Raw genomic sequence first — 17815 nt, forward strand, 5'->3', positions numbered from 1 at the left:
ATAATATAATATATTACAAATAATAGCAGTGACCAAAACGGCTGCAGAAATACTGCAGGAATGACATAGCAGCAGTTAAATGCAGCCTTCTGTAAGCTTTAAATATCCACTGGACTTACATCAAATACATCAAAACACAACAATAAAAAACACTTTTCTGAACTTATCAATATGACTCTGTCCTTCACAGGATAAGTAACATGGATCACTGCAAAAACTCACAATCTTAACAAGAATATTTGTCTTATTTATAGTTAAAATGTCTCATTTTAGTAAATAAATCTCATTACACTTAAAACGACTCATCACTGGAAAAAACAACAATTTTCGCCTGTTTCAAGTAGATTTTCACTTGAAATAAGTAGAAAAATCAGCTTTTTTGCTTGTAATGAGAAGATAAATCTTGTCCCACTGGCAGATTTTTCTACTTATTTCAAGTGAAAATTTACTTGAAACAGGTGAAAATTGTCAAATCAGTTATTTTTCTGGTGTTATTTTTCTGGTGATGACTAAATGTTGAAATAGCAGTAAAACCACATTCATTGATGAAATGACATAAGGGATGGAAAGGAGGGATGGCAGTTTTACAGGGGGGATGATTTGGACCGTTTTTATTTCAGGGGGGATGCCATCCCCTCATCCCCCCTCAATTCGAGTACTGAGTAAAACACAGTGGAATTGTAGCTCTACAAAAGGTAGAAATACATTAGGTAGCATTTTCTGGCAAAGCAGCAGAAATTGGGGAGCTTGTGCTCCCCCCTCCGGCCGCCAGGGGGCGCTGAGCCCCCGTCGGCCCGACTAGACGCAGCTACCGCCCCGCAGAAGCAGCAGTCCAGTGCATTCAGCTGTTTCCAGTGTATTTTGGGAGTTTAAAATGAAGCAACATGTTTGAAAACTTCAGAGAGAAGCTGCAGCTGGTGCAGCAGGATGTTTCCACCAGGTTGGTATCGTTCCTTCCTCTGAGGCTCTGGAGCAGCTGAGCCGCGACGCTGCTCCGCACACCAAACCTTACTGCCTGATTTATGGTTCCGCGTTACATCGACGTGCGTAGCCTACCGCGTAGGTACGCGGCGACGCGTACCCTACGCCGTAGGCTCTGCGTTGGTGTAACGCGGAACCATAAATCAGCCTTTAAATCTGCTGTGTTTCACCATCAAATGTATGAATACGGATACTCTAAGTGAGCCGGGACTGAAACCACAGCACTGACAGTGAAGACGGAGCGGGAGCCGCCGAGGCTGCAGTTAAAGCGGCTTTTATTTCCTGGTCATTACGGTCAGCTGATTGTCATGTGATGAGGCTTTTTCGGTCGTATAAACTGTAAAAGAGCCGATAAGACTCATGCAAATGGACCACAAAAAAGCAATTGAACTGTGAAATGTAACTGAAGCAGAAACTGAGATAATTTGCACTTTTCAACGCGTTATTTAGTTAATTGTCGTTATATAGTTAGTGTTATTTACATCCGTTTAGCAGCAGCAGCAGCGGCCGGGGGCGGGGCAACGAGGGGGCGGGGCTACGAGGGGGCGGGGCTACGAGCTTCTCCGAAGGCTGTTTTTTTTTTAAAGGGTAAAATCAAAATATATATATTTTTTTTAACATTTGCAAAAAGTACAATGGTTACAAATCTTCACATTATGCAAATTCAAGTTGAATGATAACATATAAAGAGTTGAATCAAATAAAAAAACAAACAAAAAGCACAACCAACCAGGGGGGATGAAATTATAACAGAAAGCCAAAACATTTACATACATTTATGGTTTTGATTGCTTTTGAATTAGTAGAAAAACTTAATAGAATCCAGATACTGATTGAATTCCCAATGAAAAGTAAAAAAATGAGTTTTTTTTGTGTAAGAATTTGGATTTGTGGATGTGGAATTTTGCAAGGATAATCAACAAATTAATAATAAATGTTTCTTTTGGCTTTGTTCTAATCGTTACATGGTCAAAAACACCAAACAACACATCCTTGCTTTCTGACACAAAATGACACATATCACGCCAAAACGTTTGAACAATGAGGCACAGCCAGAATAAGTGAGTCATTGTTTCAGAATTTGCAGAACAAAAAGTACATTTTGAATCTTTTTACAATGTGATCATTTGTAGGATAGAATGTATGAATTAACGTAAATGAAATGTCTTTAACTTTGTTTGTCAGCAGGTATTGGTTGGGTGAGAGCCAGACCTTCTTCTATTTAATATTTTCTACATATTTATTCCAATATGGGATAACATTCGGAACTGAAGAGATATCCCTTTTAAATAAAGTTATAATTGTTTTCTTAATCTCATTATGGTTGAAGGATAGGCAAATTTTGCCAACTGTCGTATCAATCAAAGGTAGCAAGGCCAATTGTGGGGTTTCCATGCTAATTTGAGACTTAAATAACATGCACACTCCAGATGGGATTGCTCCAAAAACCTTAGCATAGTCTCCAGGTGATATAGGGATATTATATTCTCCTAAGAACTCATTGTAAGAATAGAGACGACCAACCCTGTCAAACAATTGAGCCACAAATATTATGTTATTTTTAAACCAATGTTCAATAAAAAGGGACTTGTGTTTAAAGAGTATATCCTTGGTGTTCCATATAATATATTTATGGGGAGAGAAGTTGTGTTTGAAGATGAGAGACCATGATAGGAAGGCCTGGCGGTGAAATGATGACATTTTTGTTGGGATTTTGTCAATGTTGTAGTTGTAGACTTTATTTTTATTATATAAAATGTAACATTTCTGTCCTCTACTCGACCATCTTCTTTCTTTCTGTCTGCAGCTTCAAGACTCTGGGAGACATCTCAAGAGACGGCAAAGTGAAGAGGAGATCAAGGTGATCAGAAAACTCCACTGTTTCTGAAAGTCCTGCTATAGAACTTACATTTAAGTTACTTTGTGGATTCTTATCTTTCTTTAAAGTTAAAAACGCTAATCCCAGTCACGTTCTCTCAGCTGATGATCAACTGCCTTCTTAACCCTTGTGCTGTCTTCAGGTCAAGGAAGGGGAGAAGGGAGGAAAGAAGGAAGGGAGGGAGAAAAGAAGGGAGGAAGGGAGGAAGGAAGGAAAGGAAGGAATGGAGAAAAGAAGGGAGGAAGGGAGAAAAGAAGGAAAGAAGGGAGGAAGGCAGGAAAGAAGGAAAGAATGTACGAGGGGAGAGAAGAAGGAAGGAAGGGAGGAAAGAGGAAGGGGAGAAGGAAGGAGATAGGATGAGGAAAGAAGGAACAGGAGAGTTAGGTCATTTTGACCCAAAGACACTAAGGTTAACCACAGCAGAGCTCCATCACCGCTTCCACAAAGCCTTTTGCACTGCTCACCCTTTTGGAGTTTTAGTTAAAATCCGTGATACAACATGAGCGTTTGGGATTGTGATGACATCAGCAGCAGATATGGTGGATTTAGACATAATTCTGCCTGAAATCATCAACTGTAGTGAATGAAGGTTCCTAGCAGGGCTGAGGCCAGGAACATTCACCTTTACCTCAGACATTGCTGGACTATAACTTACCTAAAACAGTCAGTCATTTCTCTACTTAGAACAAAAATGTATTTTGAGAAAAAAAAACAAACGTAAATTTGTATGCCTTTTACTACGGAAGAGAATTAAGGCCAGGCAGGAGAAAAATAAGAATAATATATTGGAGGAGGAAGATTTTTTTTTCATTATGCACTTCGAGAAAAAAGTCAAAATTTCGTGAATAAAGTTGAAATGTTGAGGAAAAAAAGCGAAATTTCGACTTTATTCACAAAATTTCGACTTTTCTTGACATTTCGACTTTTTTCTCAAAGTGCACAATAAAAAAAATGTTCCCCTCTCAAATATTTTTCTCCTACATGACCCTAATACTCTTCCGTACTTTTACAAGTGCATCATCAGAACTAGATTAATCACAAAAGCTTAGTGGGACAGTTCTGTAAATGAGTGAGTGAATGGGTCCTGGGACGTGGAGTTGCAACTAAAGCCTCGTCTCTCTGTTTTTCAGGCTTGAAGAGAATTTTCCTCACTTGAGTGCTGGGCTGGGGGTCCTGAGCAGGTATTATATTATATATTATCTATATTATATCCACCAACACTCATTCAGGACTCAGCCGTCCCTACTGACGGAGGTTTCTCAGCCATGGTACAGGTTTGGTGTCTGACAGCTGCCACCGCTTCACTGCTTATTCTTCAGAGCTGTGTTCATTTCCTAAGGAGTTGCAGAAATCCTAACTGCAAATCCAAAATTAGATTAATGCAAAAATGTCAATTTTGCAAAAACTCCCATGAGGTGTTTTTTGTTTTGTTTTATTTTATTTTACGGCCACTTGCAAACCAATACTTCACCAAACCACAATGGAAACCCCTTTTCCACATCTCCCAGTCGCGATTTGCCAAAAAGAGCCCATCATCTTTTGTGTAGGATGTGTCTCCTTGGTCTCGATGTCGGAGCTCAACCAGAGGACGTTCTGGCCAACGCCACTCAGAAGAGTTGGACGAGTCGTCCTAAAGTTCTGGATCCACTGTGACAACGTGAACAACGACCTCCCTGACGCCCGCCAGACGAGGCCCCTGCACACGTACAGGGCTTCCCTCGCAGGACTTGGGAAGCTGAAAATGCGTAGCGTCAAAGATTGTGCTCCCTCTAACACAGGGGTCAGCAACCTAAAATGTTGAAAGAGCCATATTGGACCAAAAACAAATATGTCTGAAGCCGCAACAAATGAAAAGTCTTGTATAAGCCTTAGAATGAAGGCAACACATGCTGTATGTGGCTATATTAGATATAACTGGGGGAAGATTTTGTTTTTCATTATGCACTTTGAGAAAAAAGTAGAAATGTCGAGAAAAAAGTAGAAATGTCGAGATTAATGTTGAAGTACAATCTTGAGAAAAAATTGAAATGTCAAAAAAAAGTCGAAATGTTGAGATTAGAAAGGAAAAAGGAAGAAAAAACGAGAGGAGCAGAATCTTATTGGCTCGTAGATCCACATCACACTGGACGGCTCATCCGGGCGGCTGTACAGACACTGCAGAATTTGGTTGCTTTCCTCCTTCTCTGAGTTGTCAGGCTGAGGGGAGACCACTTTATATATGTTAAAGCAAGAAAAAACCTGTTTTTCAGAATAGATCCCCTTTAACATAAGTGTCAGCTTCCTCCTGGCTACTGAAGTTAATACAGACGTAAACCATATATACAGTATATACTCCATAGTTGCAAATCAATCATATTGAAAGCATTCAGTTGTCTCCAAGGTTTATCTGATTCAATCATGACGAAATATTTTGTGCGTGTAAAAAAAATATTTGCACTTGCAAAAAATATTTGTACTTGTAGATACAAAGCTACAAACTTTTTTTTACAAAAGCTACAAACTTTTTTACAAAAGCTACAACCTTTTTTTTACAAAAGCTACAACCTTTTTTTTACAAAAGCTACAACCTTTTTTTTTACAAAAGCTACAAACTTTTTTTCAAAAGCTACAAACTTTTTTTACAACTACGAGTTATGGCACTGTTTTGACGTGCCAAAACTAAGAGCCAATCAGAGATCTTTGGCACGGGTTTCAAAGCGTTTCTGGAGAGCCAATCAACACATTGCATCGCCTACTGACGTCGCCGCCATATTGGATGTGGCAAGACTGGGCTGCAAACTAATACAAGTAAATTGACTTATTTTCATAAAGCGCCTTTTCTACAAAGAAATTTACGTTTTATGTGTATAATGTATAAATGTATAAAAATGTAAAATATGCTTTGTTAATGAGAGAATATGTTTCTCTATTTTTCTTATTTTGTGAATGAATAAATGAGACGTAAAACGTAAATTTCTTTGTAGAAAGGTGCTTTAAACCTTTGGTCACAACTGTAACGTTACAGAACACACACACACACACACACACACACACACACACACACACACAGGCGCAGCTGAAGCGTTCTCCGTTAACTGGAGGTGTGCTTGGACATGTTTGCAGGTACGAGGAGAGCTGGTTCCTGCTTCATAAAAGGACTAAAGACTGTGGTGAGGCGGCGGAGGTATGGACCGGTCCCGTTTCCCAATATTACCATGTTTGAGATGCATTTCTGGGTCAAATGTGTGTATTTTCAGCAGACAAAGGGCCAATCCCAATACACCCCCTACTTTCTTCCACTAGCCCTACTTTCTACCACTAGCCCTCCCTCACTACCACTAGCCCTAAAAAAGAAGCCACAGATTTTAGGGCACTCGAAATCTTCCCAGGGGCCCGTCTCCCCCCCCCCACCTCTGGTCATCCCGCTGCTGCTTCCACCTGCCTGCTGTGCTGCTGACGTCCCTGACTCCCCCAGTCTGGCCTTCGGCAGGAGGGTCCCCCCTTATGATCCAGGTCCTGCTCAAGGTTTCTTCCCTCCTAAAGGGGAGTTTTTCTTGCCACTGTTTGGCTTAAGGCTTTTCTCCCACTAGGGGAGTTTTTACCTGCCATTGTTTATATAATAATTGCTCGGGGGTTTATGTTTATGTTTACGTTTATGTTCATGTTCTGGATCTCTGGAAAGCGTCTAGAGACAACATCTGTTGTATTAGACGCTATATAAATAAAATTGAATTGAATTGAATTAAATACTCCCACTACTCCTACTTTCAGCACCACCCCTAAAATCAGGAAGCTGAGAGCCAAAAGCTGTTTTAATTTCCGCTGTAGCGCCGTTAATATGCCACTTTATTAAGTTTTAATATTTTTTCAGGCGTAAAAGTAACCGTTAAGATCCCCAACCTGGGCTCAGTTTATCCAAATAACGCCTGTTAAGAAATTTGACCCGATGTTTTCGGAGAAGAGCCGCCGGTCCGGGGCGCAGCAGCAGCTCACGTACAGACGTGATCGCCAGGTCGACCTGCCGTCGTCCCGGGGAGAAACCTGCAGCTCTGTGGAGAATTACTGCTGGCTGAAATAAATCATTTAGGAAGATAAATGTTGGTTTAATAGATGAAATCTAACAGTTGTAGCTCCGCCTGTTAAGAAATTTGCTCCGAAAATGTCGGGATTTCTGCCTGCCGGCTCCGGAGCTGATTTATGGTTCCGCGTTAAATCGACGCAGAGCCTACGGCGTAGGGTACGGCGCGCGCCGCCGCGTAACCTACACCGTAGATCTCTGCGTTGGTGTAACGTGGACCCATAAATCAGCCTTTATTCTGGCATGATCTTCGCAACAACGGGTGATTATATACATTCACTGAGTGAATATTATGAAAGTGAAATATATATTTCTCGCTAGAAATGTAATCAAAACGCATTTTTATGCAGAAACTAACTCAAAATATTGATTTTATTCACTAAAAAATAAGAAATGTCCGCCGTGTTTTTTTTTTTTTATTCAGTCCGCAAATGACGACGAAAAGCATTCTGGGAAATTTTTTTGGCCCTAGAAAACTAGTGAGCATCGGAAATCCCTCGATCCGTAGGGACGTATCATATCCACTACACTACTTTTCTTCACTACCCCTAGGTGAAAAGAGGATTTGGGACACCACTACCCTCACAGGAACGCGCAAAATTTAGGGGTAGTGCTGAAAACTAGGGGTAGTGGGAGTATTGGGACAGGGCCAAACAGATGTGTGACTGGGCCATTCCCACAGTTTGCAGCTTCAGTCTAGTGGTCCATGTCTCAGAGCTGCTGGTGATGTGGCTAGAATGACACTCTGCTACTCCACCAGAGCTCGTTGTCTCCCGTCCTCAGTGCTGTTCTGGAACATTTGTTTGTTTTCAGACATTTGGGACCCCATCTGTCTGAATTCTCACTCTACAACACTCACCCGTATTGGACAGCAGGCTGCTTAAGCCAAGCAGGTCCTTGTACCAAATCCCAGAGATGAAGCCGAGCACCAGTAAGGGACAGATGTGCTGTGTGCAGCTTGTTGAACAAGATTTTCTTGTTCCACTGATAGATTTTTTTCTACTTATTTCAAGTTAAAATTTACTTTAAACAGTAACTGTCTTCATCATGATCCTCCTCCGATGTACTGAAATAAAAGGTGCGATGAGAGGGTGTTTTTTAGTATTTGTGAATTGATTCTGAATGTTGCAAAATGAGAGCTACTGTTCATGTTAATAGTTTTTATTCAATAAATAATGTGATATATGTCCTGTGTTGTTCTGCGGTGGAATTGACTTCATTAAAGTCAGGTGAGGTGTTTACGGTGCTCCATGTTCTCCGTCTGACCTGCAGCTTTGTCTCTGTGTTCCAGGCCGTGGACGGAGACATCGTGATGCTTTCAGCTCACTGGGAGAGGAGGAGAGACGCTCTCACACAACTGCACGAACAATTTGAAAGTCTGCCAGATTTAATCAGTGAATTTGATGCCATCACTGCTAGCATTGGTAAACAACCTGTTTAATTTCTCTTTAATACCTGCCATCAATGCCAGCAACATGATCGGGGCAAGCACTGCAAAAACTCCAAATCTCACCAGGAATATTTGTCTTATTTCTAGTTAAAATGTCTCATTTTTAGTCAAAAAATCTCATTACACTTAAAACAAGAGTAATTGTCCAGAAAAATAACTTGCTATTTGATAATTTTCCCCTGTTTCAAGTAAATTTTCACTTGAAATAAGTAGAAAAATCTGCCAATGGGACAAGATTTATCTTCTCAATAGAAGCAAAAAAATCTGTGTGTATGTGGGTGTGATTCCAGCTCATCTGGAAGGAGAATTTGAGGAGATGGAGAGCAGGCTGGTTTACCTGGAGACGCTGTGCTCCCAGTGTGACCAACACACCTTCAAAAAACACCACATGGACCAACTGGAAATCTACAAGAAGAAGAAAAGGTAGGACATGCTTTTGTTATCAAGAGTATCCATATATTTTGTCTGAGGTGTGTTCTGATGAGGATTTCTGGTACAGGAAGTAGCAGCAGAACACATGCTCATATCTGAGCCTGAGATATCCGGGTGACAAACCGCGCCTTAGTTGCCACTTTCCTTTTATCTATATACCATTGATTTTTACTGTTTGCATTACTTTTATACTTTTAAATGTTTTTATATGATAATTTTTATCTTGTACTCTTATTTGTTGATATTTTTATCTCTTTATTTTTCATTTGCCTACGACTCAGTGCAGTATTTTTACCTTTTTATATTCAACATTGCTTTTATCCTATCTTAGTAGTTCTGTGGAGGAATTTGGAACTGAATTTTGTCAGGGTTATGTGTATATGTATATATAAAATATATATGTATATATATATATATATTATATCACTGCACTTAAATATTTGTGTTTTTTGTTTAATTTGCTGTTGTTTGTTTCTCTATTTCTCATTGTTCTTGACATGTTTGTACTGTTACTGTGAAGCACTTTGAGCTGCGATTTTCATATGAAAGGTGCTATAGAAATAAAGTTTATTATTATAAGCCTTAGAATGAAGGCAACACATGCTGTATGTATCTATATTAGCCTACTATCAAAATGACTAAGTTGGCTACAAATACATAAGAGTTCACATTCCTGCATAAAAGCGCAGTCTCAAAATCGATCACATTACACGACTCAACACAATAATTGAGTAGCTGGCGCTGAATGTCTGTCCTTGATTTGCTGATCGATGATGTTGCTGCCGTTTTAACGGCCCTTTCCTTCACTGTCTTAGCGGAGACAGTCTGGATTATCTCGGTTTTGTTTTTCAAGTCTGCAAGTAGGTCTGCAAACGGTTTTCCAGGCTTTATTATCTCCCCGGTTGCAACAAAACTTGCAGCAGTAGTGGAGTTTGAAGATGCAATCCACTTCTTGAAACTATTTTTGCGCCCCCCTCTAATTTCTCCAGAAGTAATGCAATCACACTTTTTCTCTCACTCCCAACTGGGAACTCGGCTGCAAACAAATGTCTCTCCACTTTACTCTTTTTTGTTATTGGACAACGTCTGGCTACAGAGCAAACATTCAGGCAATGAATGCAAATGATTCGGTCCAAGAAACGTTGAATCCTCTTTTCTCCTCAGTTATTTTTCTCTTTTTCCTTTTGGAAACAATCCCTTTGACCGGTTTGTTTCCAACAGCCACCTGCCTGGCGCCCCCTGCTGGTAGAAACATGTGTCGCAGGCTCCGACGCAAATCTTTGTTAACAGAAATGTTGAAATTTAATATTTATTCTACGCATTTTTTACAGCATTGAAAAACATTAAGAATGTTTGTCATGTTTGTCCTCCTACAGAAACTATATTAAAACAAAAAATATATTTCCCTCCCCCATCTATTTCCATTTTCAAACATTTTTGTAAAAGCTCCAGGAGCCACTAGGGCGGCGCTGAAGAGCCGCGGGTTGACGACCCCCGGCCTAGCTGCTACGGTTGTGGCAACTTTTAACCCCTTAAATAGCTTGACGTTTCACTGGCCACGGTTACATGATGTTTTTTAATTCGGAATTAATTATTCCGAATTAAATAATTCGGAATTAAACTGTTTTCCTTCGAGTTTACATGGAAATAGTAATTGCAAATTGAGGTTTACATGGAAAACACGTTTGCTGGTCTTTCTCCAATTCCTCTCCAGGTCTGGGGGTTGGGAAGGTTCTGATTGGATGGGGGGGGACCGGAAGTTAAACTACCGGAAGAAAAACTAACTTAGCTGCTACAACTTTGAAAAGCTCACAATTTTGAAGTTTCCTGTTTCCATCTGTTCTTTTAATGATTTCTATTTATTAAATAAATGGTCTCTGCTCTTGACCAGCGTTTACTGCTGCTGCATCTTGAAACTTTGTTTGGAAAACCAGCCCAGCGTGGAATATAAGATCATGGAGACAGACGGGGGAGGGAACGAGCAGAAAGAAAGACCGGGATTAATTTAAAGAGGAATGAGTATAAACATGATCGTGGAATTATTCTATTCAGATTTAAAATCAGAATAAACCAGTCACTTACTTCGGAATTAAGTTTAATTCGGAATGGCTATTTTCATTCAGAATTTTCATTCAGAATTAAGTGTTTACATGGTAATTTTTACTCATTTTAAATCGGATTTAATTTTAATTCTGAATTATAGAGGAATTAAACTTCCCATGTAAACGCACTCACTGTGGTCCGATTATTTCCCATGGTTGCCGGGGGAACTTGTTGGTCCGTGTTCACCATAGTTGTACCAGTGCTACACTCGTACTACAGATGGCAGCAAATGCTTGCTCAGATCTTTGTTCCTGCCTGGATCATGGGACTTGTTTGTGCTTTTCTGCAGGAAGGAGGTGGATGCGCTGGAGGGTGAGTTTCTCTGCACATGTCCTCGTGTGGTACTAGTGTTGGCTGCTCCGTCCAGGTCTGACGGCTGTGTCTGGGTCTGCAGAGGAGCTGAACACGGAGCACGCTCAGAGGCTGGCGGAGCTGGAGCAGGTTCTGCAGCAGAAGCTGAGAGAGAGGCAGAAGGTGTACGAGGACGCCTTCAACCAGGACGTGCAGCAGTATCTCTCCACCGGACAGCTGCAGCACAGAGGTCCGTTTACACAAACACCAGCTCAAAATTAAAGCTGTAAGCAGCGATGAACGGTCCTCCACCCTTGTGCAAGTTCAGGCTGCAGTGGAAGCTTGAATGACTTGATGTAGATTCTTCAGGCCTGGACATTTAGGGGATGAAACCACCCACGACTCTCTATATCAAACCATTCAATAGTTATGGCAGAAAGTAGGAACTATCAGATATGATAGGGGGGGGCGTGGTTTTTGGCGTCTATCGTCGCCACGGTAACGCTTTTGACTGAGAAAAGTAATGCCCATCGTCGCAGGATGGAGACACACATTTTGATGTATAACACACCTGGGTGCACGTTACAGTTCGGGTCGTATTAACTGCCGAAGGAATGGCATATATTTCGCCAAAATGACAAGATTAATTCAAAATGGCCGACTTCCTGTTTGGTTTCGGCTTTGGCGCCAAGAGACTTTTCTTTAAGTTGCGACATGATACAGGTGTGTACCGATTTTCGTGCATGTACGTCAAACCGTATTGTGGGGCTTGAGGCTCAAAGTTTTCTAGGGGGCGCTGTTGAGCCATTAGGCCACGCCCATTAATGAAAACCATTAAATATAAAATTTTTCGCCAGGCCTGGCTTGGTGCAAAATTTGGTGACTTTTGGGGCATGTTTAGGGGGAAAAAAAGAACCTCATTTCGTTGGAAAAATAAAGAAAGAAAGAAGAATTCCTACAGATACAATAGGGCCTTCACACTGTAAGTGCTCGGGCCCTAATAAGGGATACAAGTTCTGGTGTGGTGAGTCTACCATCCAGTTTAAGAGATGTTGCCTTTATTGTGAAATCTGTGTTTATGTGGTGGGCTTCTTGTGCTTGAGTTGTGAGTGGAAAACAACGGTCAGTCCCACCTTGAAGTGGACGTTGATTGGTTGTCCCAACATGTTCCAACACGGTGGTCGTCTCATGTCTGTGTCTGAGCCACAAAATGATCAGTTCAAACATTTCTATATACGTCTTTCTTCTGAAATGGTAAAGGAGGAAGTGTTTGTGTTTCTCCAGGGTCGGCTGGAGCTGATCTGTGTAGTCTGGACCAGGTGATGGTCACCAACACGTCTGACCTGGAGGCTCTGGACAACTTCCTCAACTCCAGCAGCTGTGACATCAGCACCGCATCCTCCCCGACCTCAGGTACGTCCACCTGTCTCACTACTGGACTAGAGACAGGACTGTAGACCGGGGAGACCGGGGAGACCGGAGAGACCGGGGAGACCGGAGAGACCGGGGAGACCGGGGAGACCGGAGAGACCGGGGAGACCTGAGAGACCTGAGAGACCGGGGAGACCGGGGAGACCGGGGAGACCGGGGAGACCGGGGAGACCGGAGAGACCGGAGAGACCGGAGAGACCGGAGAGACCGGGGAGACCGGGGAGACCTGAGAGACCGGGGAGACCGGGGAGACCTGAGAGACCTGAGAGACCTGAGAGAGAGACCGGAGAGACCGGGGAGACCGGAGAGACCGGAGAGACCGGGGAGACCGGAGAGACCTGAGAGACCTGAGAGAGAGACCGGAGAGACCGGAGAGACCGGAGAGACCGGGGAGACCGGGGAGACCGGGGAGACCGGAGAGACCGGGGAGACCGGGGAGACCGGAGAGACCGGAGAGACCGGGGAGACCGGGGAGACCGGGGAGACCTGAGAGACCGGAGAGACCGGAGAGACCGGGGAGACCGGAGAGACCGGAGAGACCTGAGAGGGAGACCGGGGAGACCGGAGAGACCGGAGAGACCGGGGAGACCGGAGAGACCGGGGAGACCGGGGAGACCGGGGAGACCGGGGAGACCGGGGAGACCGGAGAGACCGGAGAGACCGGGGAGACCGGAGAGACCGGAGAGAGAGACCGGGGAGACCTGAGAGACCGGAGAGAGAGACCGGAGAGACCGGGGAGACCGGAGAGACCGGGGAGACCGGAGAGACCGGAGAGACCGGAGAGACCGGGGAGACCGGGGAGACCGGGGAGACCGGGGAGACCGGGGAGACCGGGGAGACCGGGGAGACCTGAGAGAGAGACCGGGGAGACCGGAGAGACCGGGGAGACCTGAGAGACCGGAGAGACCGGGGAGACCGGAGAGACCGGGGAGACCGGGGAGACCTGAGAGACCGGAGAGACCGGGGAGACCGGAGAGACCGGAGAGACCGGAGAGACCGGGGAGACCGGGGAGACCGGAGAGACCGGAGAGACCTGAGAGAGAGACCGGGGAGACCTGGGAGACCTGAGAGACCGGGGAGACCGGAGAGACCGGGGAGACCGGGGAGACCGGAGAGACCGGAGAGACCGGGGAGACCGGGGAGACCTGAGAGAGAGACCGGGGAGACCGGAGAGACCGGAGAGACCTGAGAGAGAGACCGGGGAGACCTGAGAGAGAGACCGGGGAGACCGGAGAGACCGGGGAGACCGGGGAGACCTGAGAGACCGGGGAGACCTGGGAGACCGGAGAGACCGGGGAGACCGGAGAGACCGGGGAGACCGGGGAGACCTGAGAGACCGGAGAGACCTGAGAGAGAGACCGGGGAGACCTGAGAGAGAGAGACCGGGGAGACCGGAGAGAGAGACCGGAGAGGGAGACCTGGGAGACCTGGGAGACCTGGGAGACCTGGGAGACCTGGGAGACCTGAGAGACCGGGGAGACCGGGGAGACCGGAGAGACCGGAGAGACCGGGGAGACCGGAGAGGCCGGGGAGACCGACCGGAGAGACCGGGGAGACCGGAGAGACCGGGGAGACCGGAGAGACCGGGGAGACCGGAGAGACCGGGGAGACCTGAGAGACCGGGGAGACCTGAGAGACCGGGGAGACCTGGGAGACCGGAGAGACCGGAGAGACCTGAGAGACCGGGGAGACCGGAGAGACCTGAGAGACCGGGGAGACCGACCGGGGAGACCGGAGAGACCGGAGAGACCGGAGAGACCGGAGAGACCGGGGAGACCGGAGAGACCGGAGAGACCGGAGAGACCGGGGAGACCGGAGAGACCGGAGAGACCGGAGAGACCGGGGAGACCTGAGAGACCGGGGAGACCTGAGAGACCGGGGAGACCTGAGAGAGAGACCGGAGAGACCGGGGAGACCTGAGAGACCGGGGAGACCTGAGAGAGAGACCGGAGAGACCGGGGAGACCTGAGAGACCGGGGAGACCTGAGAGAGAGACCGGAGAGACCAGAGAGACCGGAGAGACCGGGGAGACCGGGGAGACCGGGGAGATGATTGGAATGTCACGAGATTAACTTCTGGTTACCGTCACCGTGACGATCAATCTGCTGATATTCAGGAACTCTCTCGCTGGTTTCCCCACTATTACTCCATCATCTCTGGATTGGAATGTTTCTATTGCGTCTCTCTTAGGCTGCTTTCACACCTGTGGCCCGTTTGTTTTGTTCCGATTCAGGGGCTAAATCGATACAGTTGTTTAGTTTCTCGTTTGTAGTGTTTGTGTTCACAAGGCTACTGTCTGTAGCGGTTCAAAGCTGATAACAAATGTCATGAACCAACTGTTCTCTCATTGGTCAGAACTGAACGTGGAAGGAGTTTCCTCTTCCGTACCCCGGGAAAAACAACAATGGTTATAACCACTTTCACATAGAGGGCGCAAAGGGCAGACCGCCGCCGGCTTTCCCATTCATTTATGTGCTACCGGCGCAAGAGCGGACCGCTCTGCTGTCGAGCTCAGCGGCGGACGAGAGGCCGCCTGCCGCTGGGTTTTTGCTGCGCAAACCCTGCCCAAATTGAACATTGTTTAATTTCACCGTGCCGCACTGGGACGACATCTCGGCACGTCCAATAGGAGAGAAGGGGGTGGAGGCTCCGCCGACTCTTCTCCTTGAACCGCGGTCGCACATACACAATGAATGGAGTTGTATCGGTTGCTGTGTGGATTATGTTCTCACTACAAATAAAAAAAATGAACTGCTCCAGGTCTGGAATGGAAGTGAGCAGAGACCACCTCTCCTAGGAGATCTCGGCTCGCTTTATTTTGTGCCGCATCCCAGCGTGATTGCTGTGTTCACATATACCAAAACCAACCGATCATTAGGAGGAAACACTCCCTGTTCCGGAACAACTGCTCCAAACGGGACAGGTGTCAAAAAACCCTTAAACACCAGAAGACTTAGGTTTGTGAATTAAGAATTGATTCATTATTATTGAGTTCAGCTGGGCCGGTTACAGGGTCAGGAGACGGTGGACAGGGAGGGGTGAATCTCAATTCAATTCAATTTTATTTATATAGCGTCTAATACAACAAAAGTTGTCTCCAGATGCTTTCCAGAGATCCAGAACATGAACATAAACCCCCGAGCAATTATTACATAAACAACGGCAGGTAAAAACTCCCCTAGTGGGAGAAAAGCCTTAAGCCAAACAGTGGCAAGAAAAACTCCCCTTTAGGAGGGAAGAAACCTGGACCAGGACCTGGATCATAAGGGGGGACCCTCCTGCCGAGGGCCAGACTGGGGGTCGGGGACGTCAACAGCACCGCAGGCAGGTGGAAGCAGCAGCGGGATGACCGGGAGTGGGGACCGCAGGCAGGTGGAAACAGCAGCGGGATGACCGGGGGTGGGGACCGCAGGCAGGTGGAAGCAGCAACGGGATGACCGGGGGTGGGGACAGCAGGCAGGTGGAAGCAGCAGCGGGATGACCGGGGGTGGGGACAGCAGGCAGATGGAAGCAGATACGGGATGACCGGGGGTGGGGACCGCAGGCAGGTGGAAACAGCAGCGGGATGACCGGGGGTGGGGACCGCAGGCAGGTGGAAGCAGCAGCGGGATGACCGGGGGTGGGGACAGCAGGCAGGTGGAAGCAGATACGGGATGACCGGGGGTGGGGACCGTAGGCAGGTGGAAACAGCAGCGGGATGACCGGGGGTGGGGACCGCAGGCAGGTGGAAGCAGCAACGGGATGACCGGGGGTGGGGACAGCAGGCCAGCATGCAGCTCCCGAAGCTCCGGCCCAATCAGCAAGCCCCAGGTTAGGTTCAGGGTCGGGGAAAGGTTGAGAAGGGGCAGGGCCAGGGAGAGTCTTGACGGACAAATCTCTCCCCTGCCTGACCGGGCTGTTACCCTGCCCCTCTCACTCCCACGCTGCAAGATCCGGTGTTGTGCATTCAGAGATGCTCTTCGCCACCGGCAGAGGATGCTGCACCATGTACAAAAGAGAAAAAAGAGAAGAAAAGAAAAGGGGGGCCAGCCCAAGAAACTACAGGGACGATGGACAAAAATGATGGCTATGAGATACTTAAATAAATAAAAATGGAAATGGAGAAGGGAAGAGGAGAAGAGGGGTGAGAGGCACCGCCCAGTGGATCATGTCGGTGCCCCCCTGCAGCATAAGCCTATAGCAGCATATCTACCACCAAGCTATGTTTGAGACTAACTTGTTCTATAACCTCCCCGGCTCTGCCCGGAGCTGGGAGTGGCTGCTGTAACTGGCTGTTGTGTGTGTATATAAAGGCGTGTCTTGTTTCTGTCCTGTGCCCCGTGTGGGGGGTCAGCTGGAGTTGATGAATCCTCTCCTCCAACAGGTCCAGACCCGGACTCCCCCTCCTCCGACTCCCTGAGCCGGGCCCCCCCCAGCAGCGCTCCAGAGTCTGGTCTGGAGTCCGGTCCAGAGTCCGGCCAGACTCCGGCCTGGCAGCAGGACGAGGCCAGCGAGGAGAGCGATGAGCTGCAGGTGCAGTCGGATGAGGAGGACGTCACGGCGGACACGTCCCTGGCCGGCCTGCAGGACGACGGCGCCACCTGGGGGTCCGACGAGAGCGACTGTGTGGGGGAGAGACCTGCCGGGGGACGGGACCGCCGGGCCCTGGAGGCTCTCTGAAGTCTGGAACCCCTCTGTCCCCCCCCCCAACCTCCTCCTGAATAAAGAAACAACCTCTCATATGTTTGCTTTGTTTGTCTTCAGTTGTTTTACTCCCAAAACGGTACAGAACCTCATCAGCCATCCAACCTGGCAGTTAAGGATCAGAAAATAGACCAAAACCCGTTGGTTTTCACCTCTTCAGGAAATTGGGACCCTTGTGCTGTCTTCGGGTCAAGGAAGGGAAGGGAGGAAGGGAGGAAAGAAAAGAAGGAAGGAAGAAAAGAAGGGAGAAAAGAAGGAAGGAAAGGAGAAAAGAAGGAAGGAAGGGAGGAAAGAAGGAAGGAAGGAAGGAAGGAAAGAAGAAAGGAAGGGAGAAAAGAAGGAAGGAAGGAAGGAAGGGAAAAAGGAAGGAAGGGAGGAAAGAAAGAAGGAAGGAAGGAAAGGAGAAAACAAGGAAAGAATGTACGAGGGAAGAAAAGGGCGGCAGTAGCTCAGGTGGTAGAGCGGGTCGTCCAATGATCCGAAGGTCGGCGGTTCGAATCCCGCTCCG

General features: G+C 46.6%; 1 protein-coding gene across 1 annotated transcript; it reads left to right on the forward strand.

Moving 5' to 3' along the window:
* The first annotated feature begins 792 nt into the window (after positions 1–792).
* LOC133424705 (dysbindin-A-like) lies at positions 793–17332 on the forward strand. Its single transcript, XM_061715334.1, has 10 exons — positions 793–940; positions 2789–2842; positions 3991–4041; positions 5963–6023; positions 8209–8341; positions 8658–8790; positions 11192–11214; positions 11297–11443; positions 12478–12606; positions 16988–17332. Exons 1-10 carry the CDS (start codon positions 885–887, stop codon positions 17281–17283), a joined length of 1083 nt encoding a protein of 360 aa, XP_061571318.1. The 5' UTR covers positions 793–884; the 3' UTR covers positions 17284–17332.
* Positions 17333–17815: the final 483 nt, after the last annotated feature.

This window comes from Cololabis saira, chromosome 3 (assembly GCF_033807715.1).
Source record: "Cololabis saira isolate AMF1-May2022 chromosome 3, fColSai1.1, whole genome shotgun sequence".
Classification (NCBI taxonomy): Eukaryota; Metazoa; Chordata; class Actinopteri; order Beloniformes; family Belonidae; genus Cololabis; species Cololabis saira.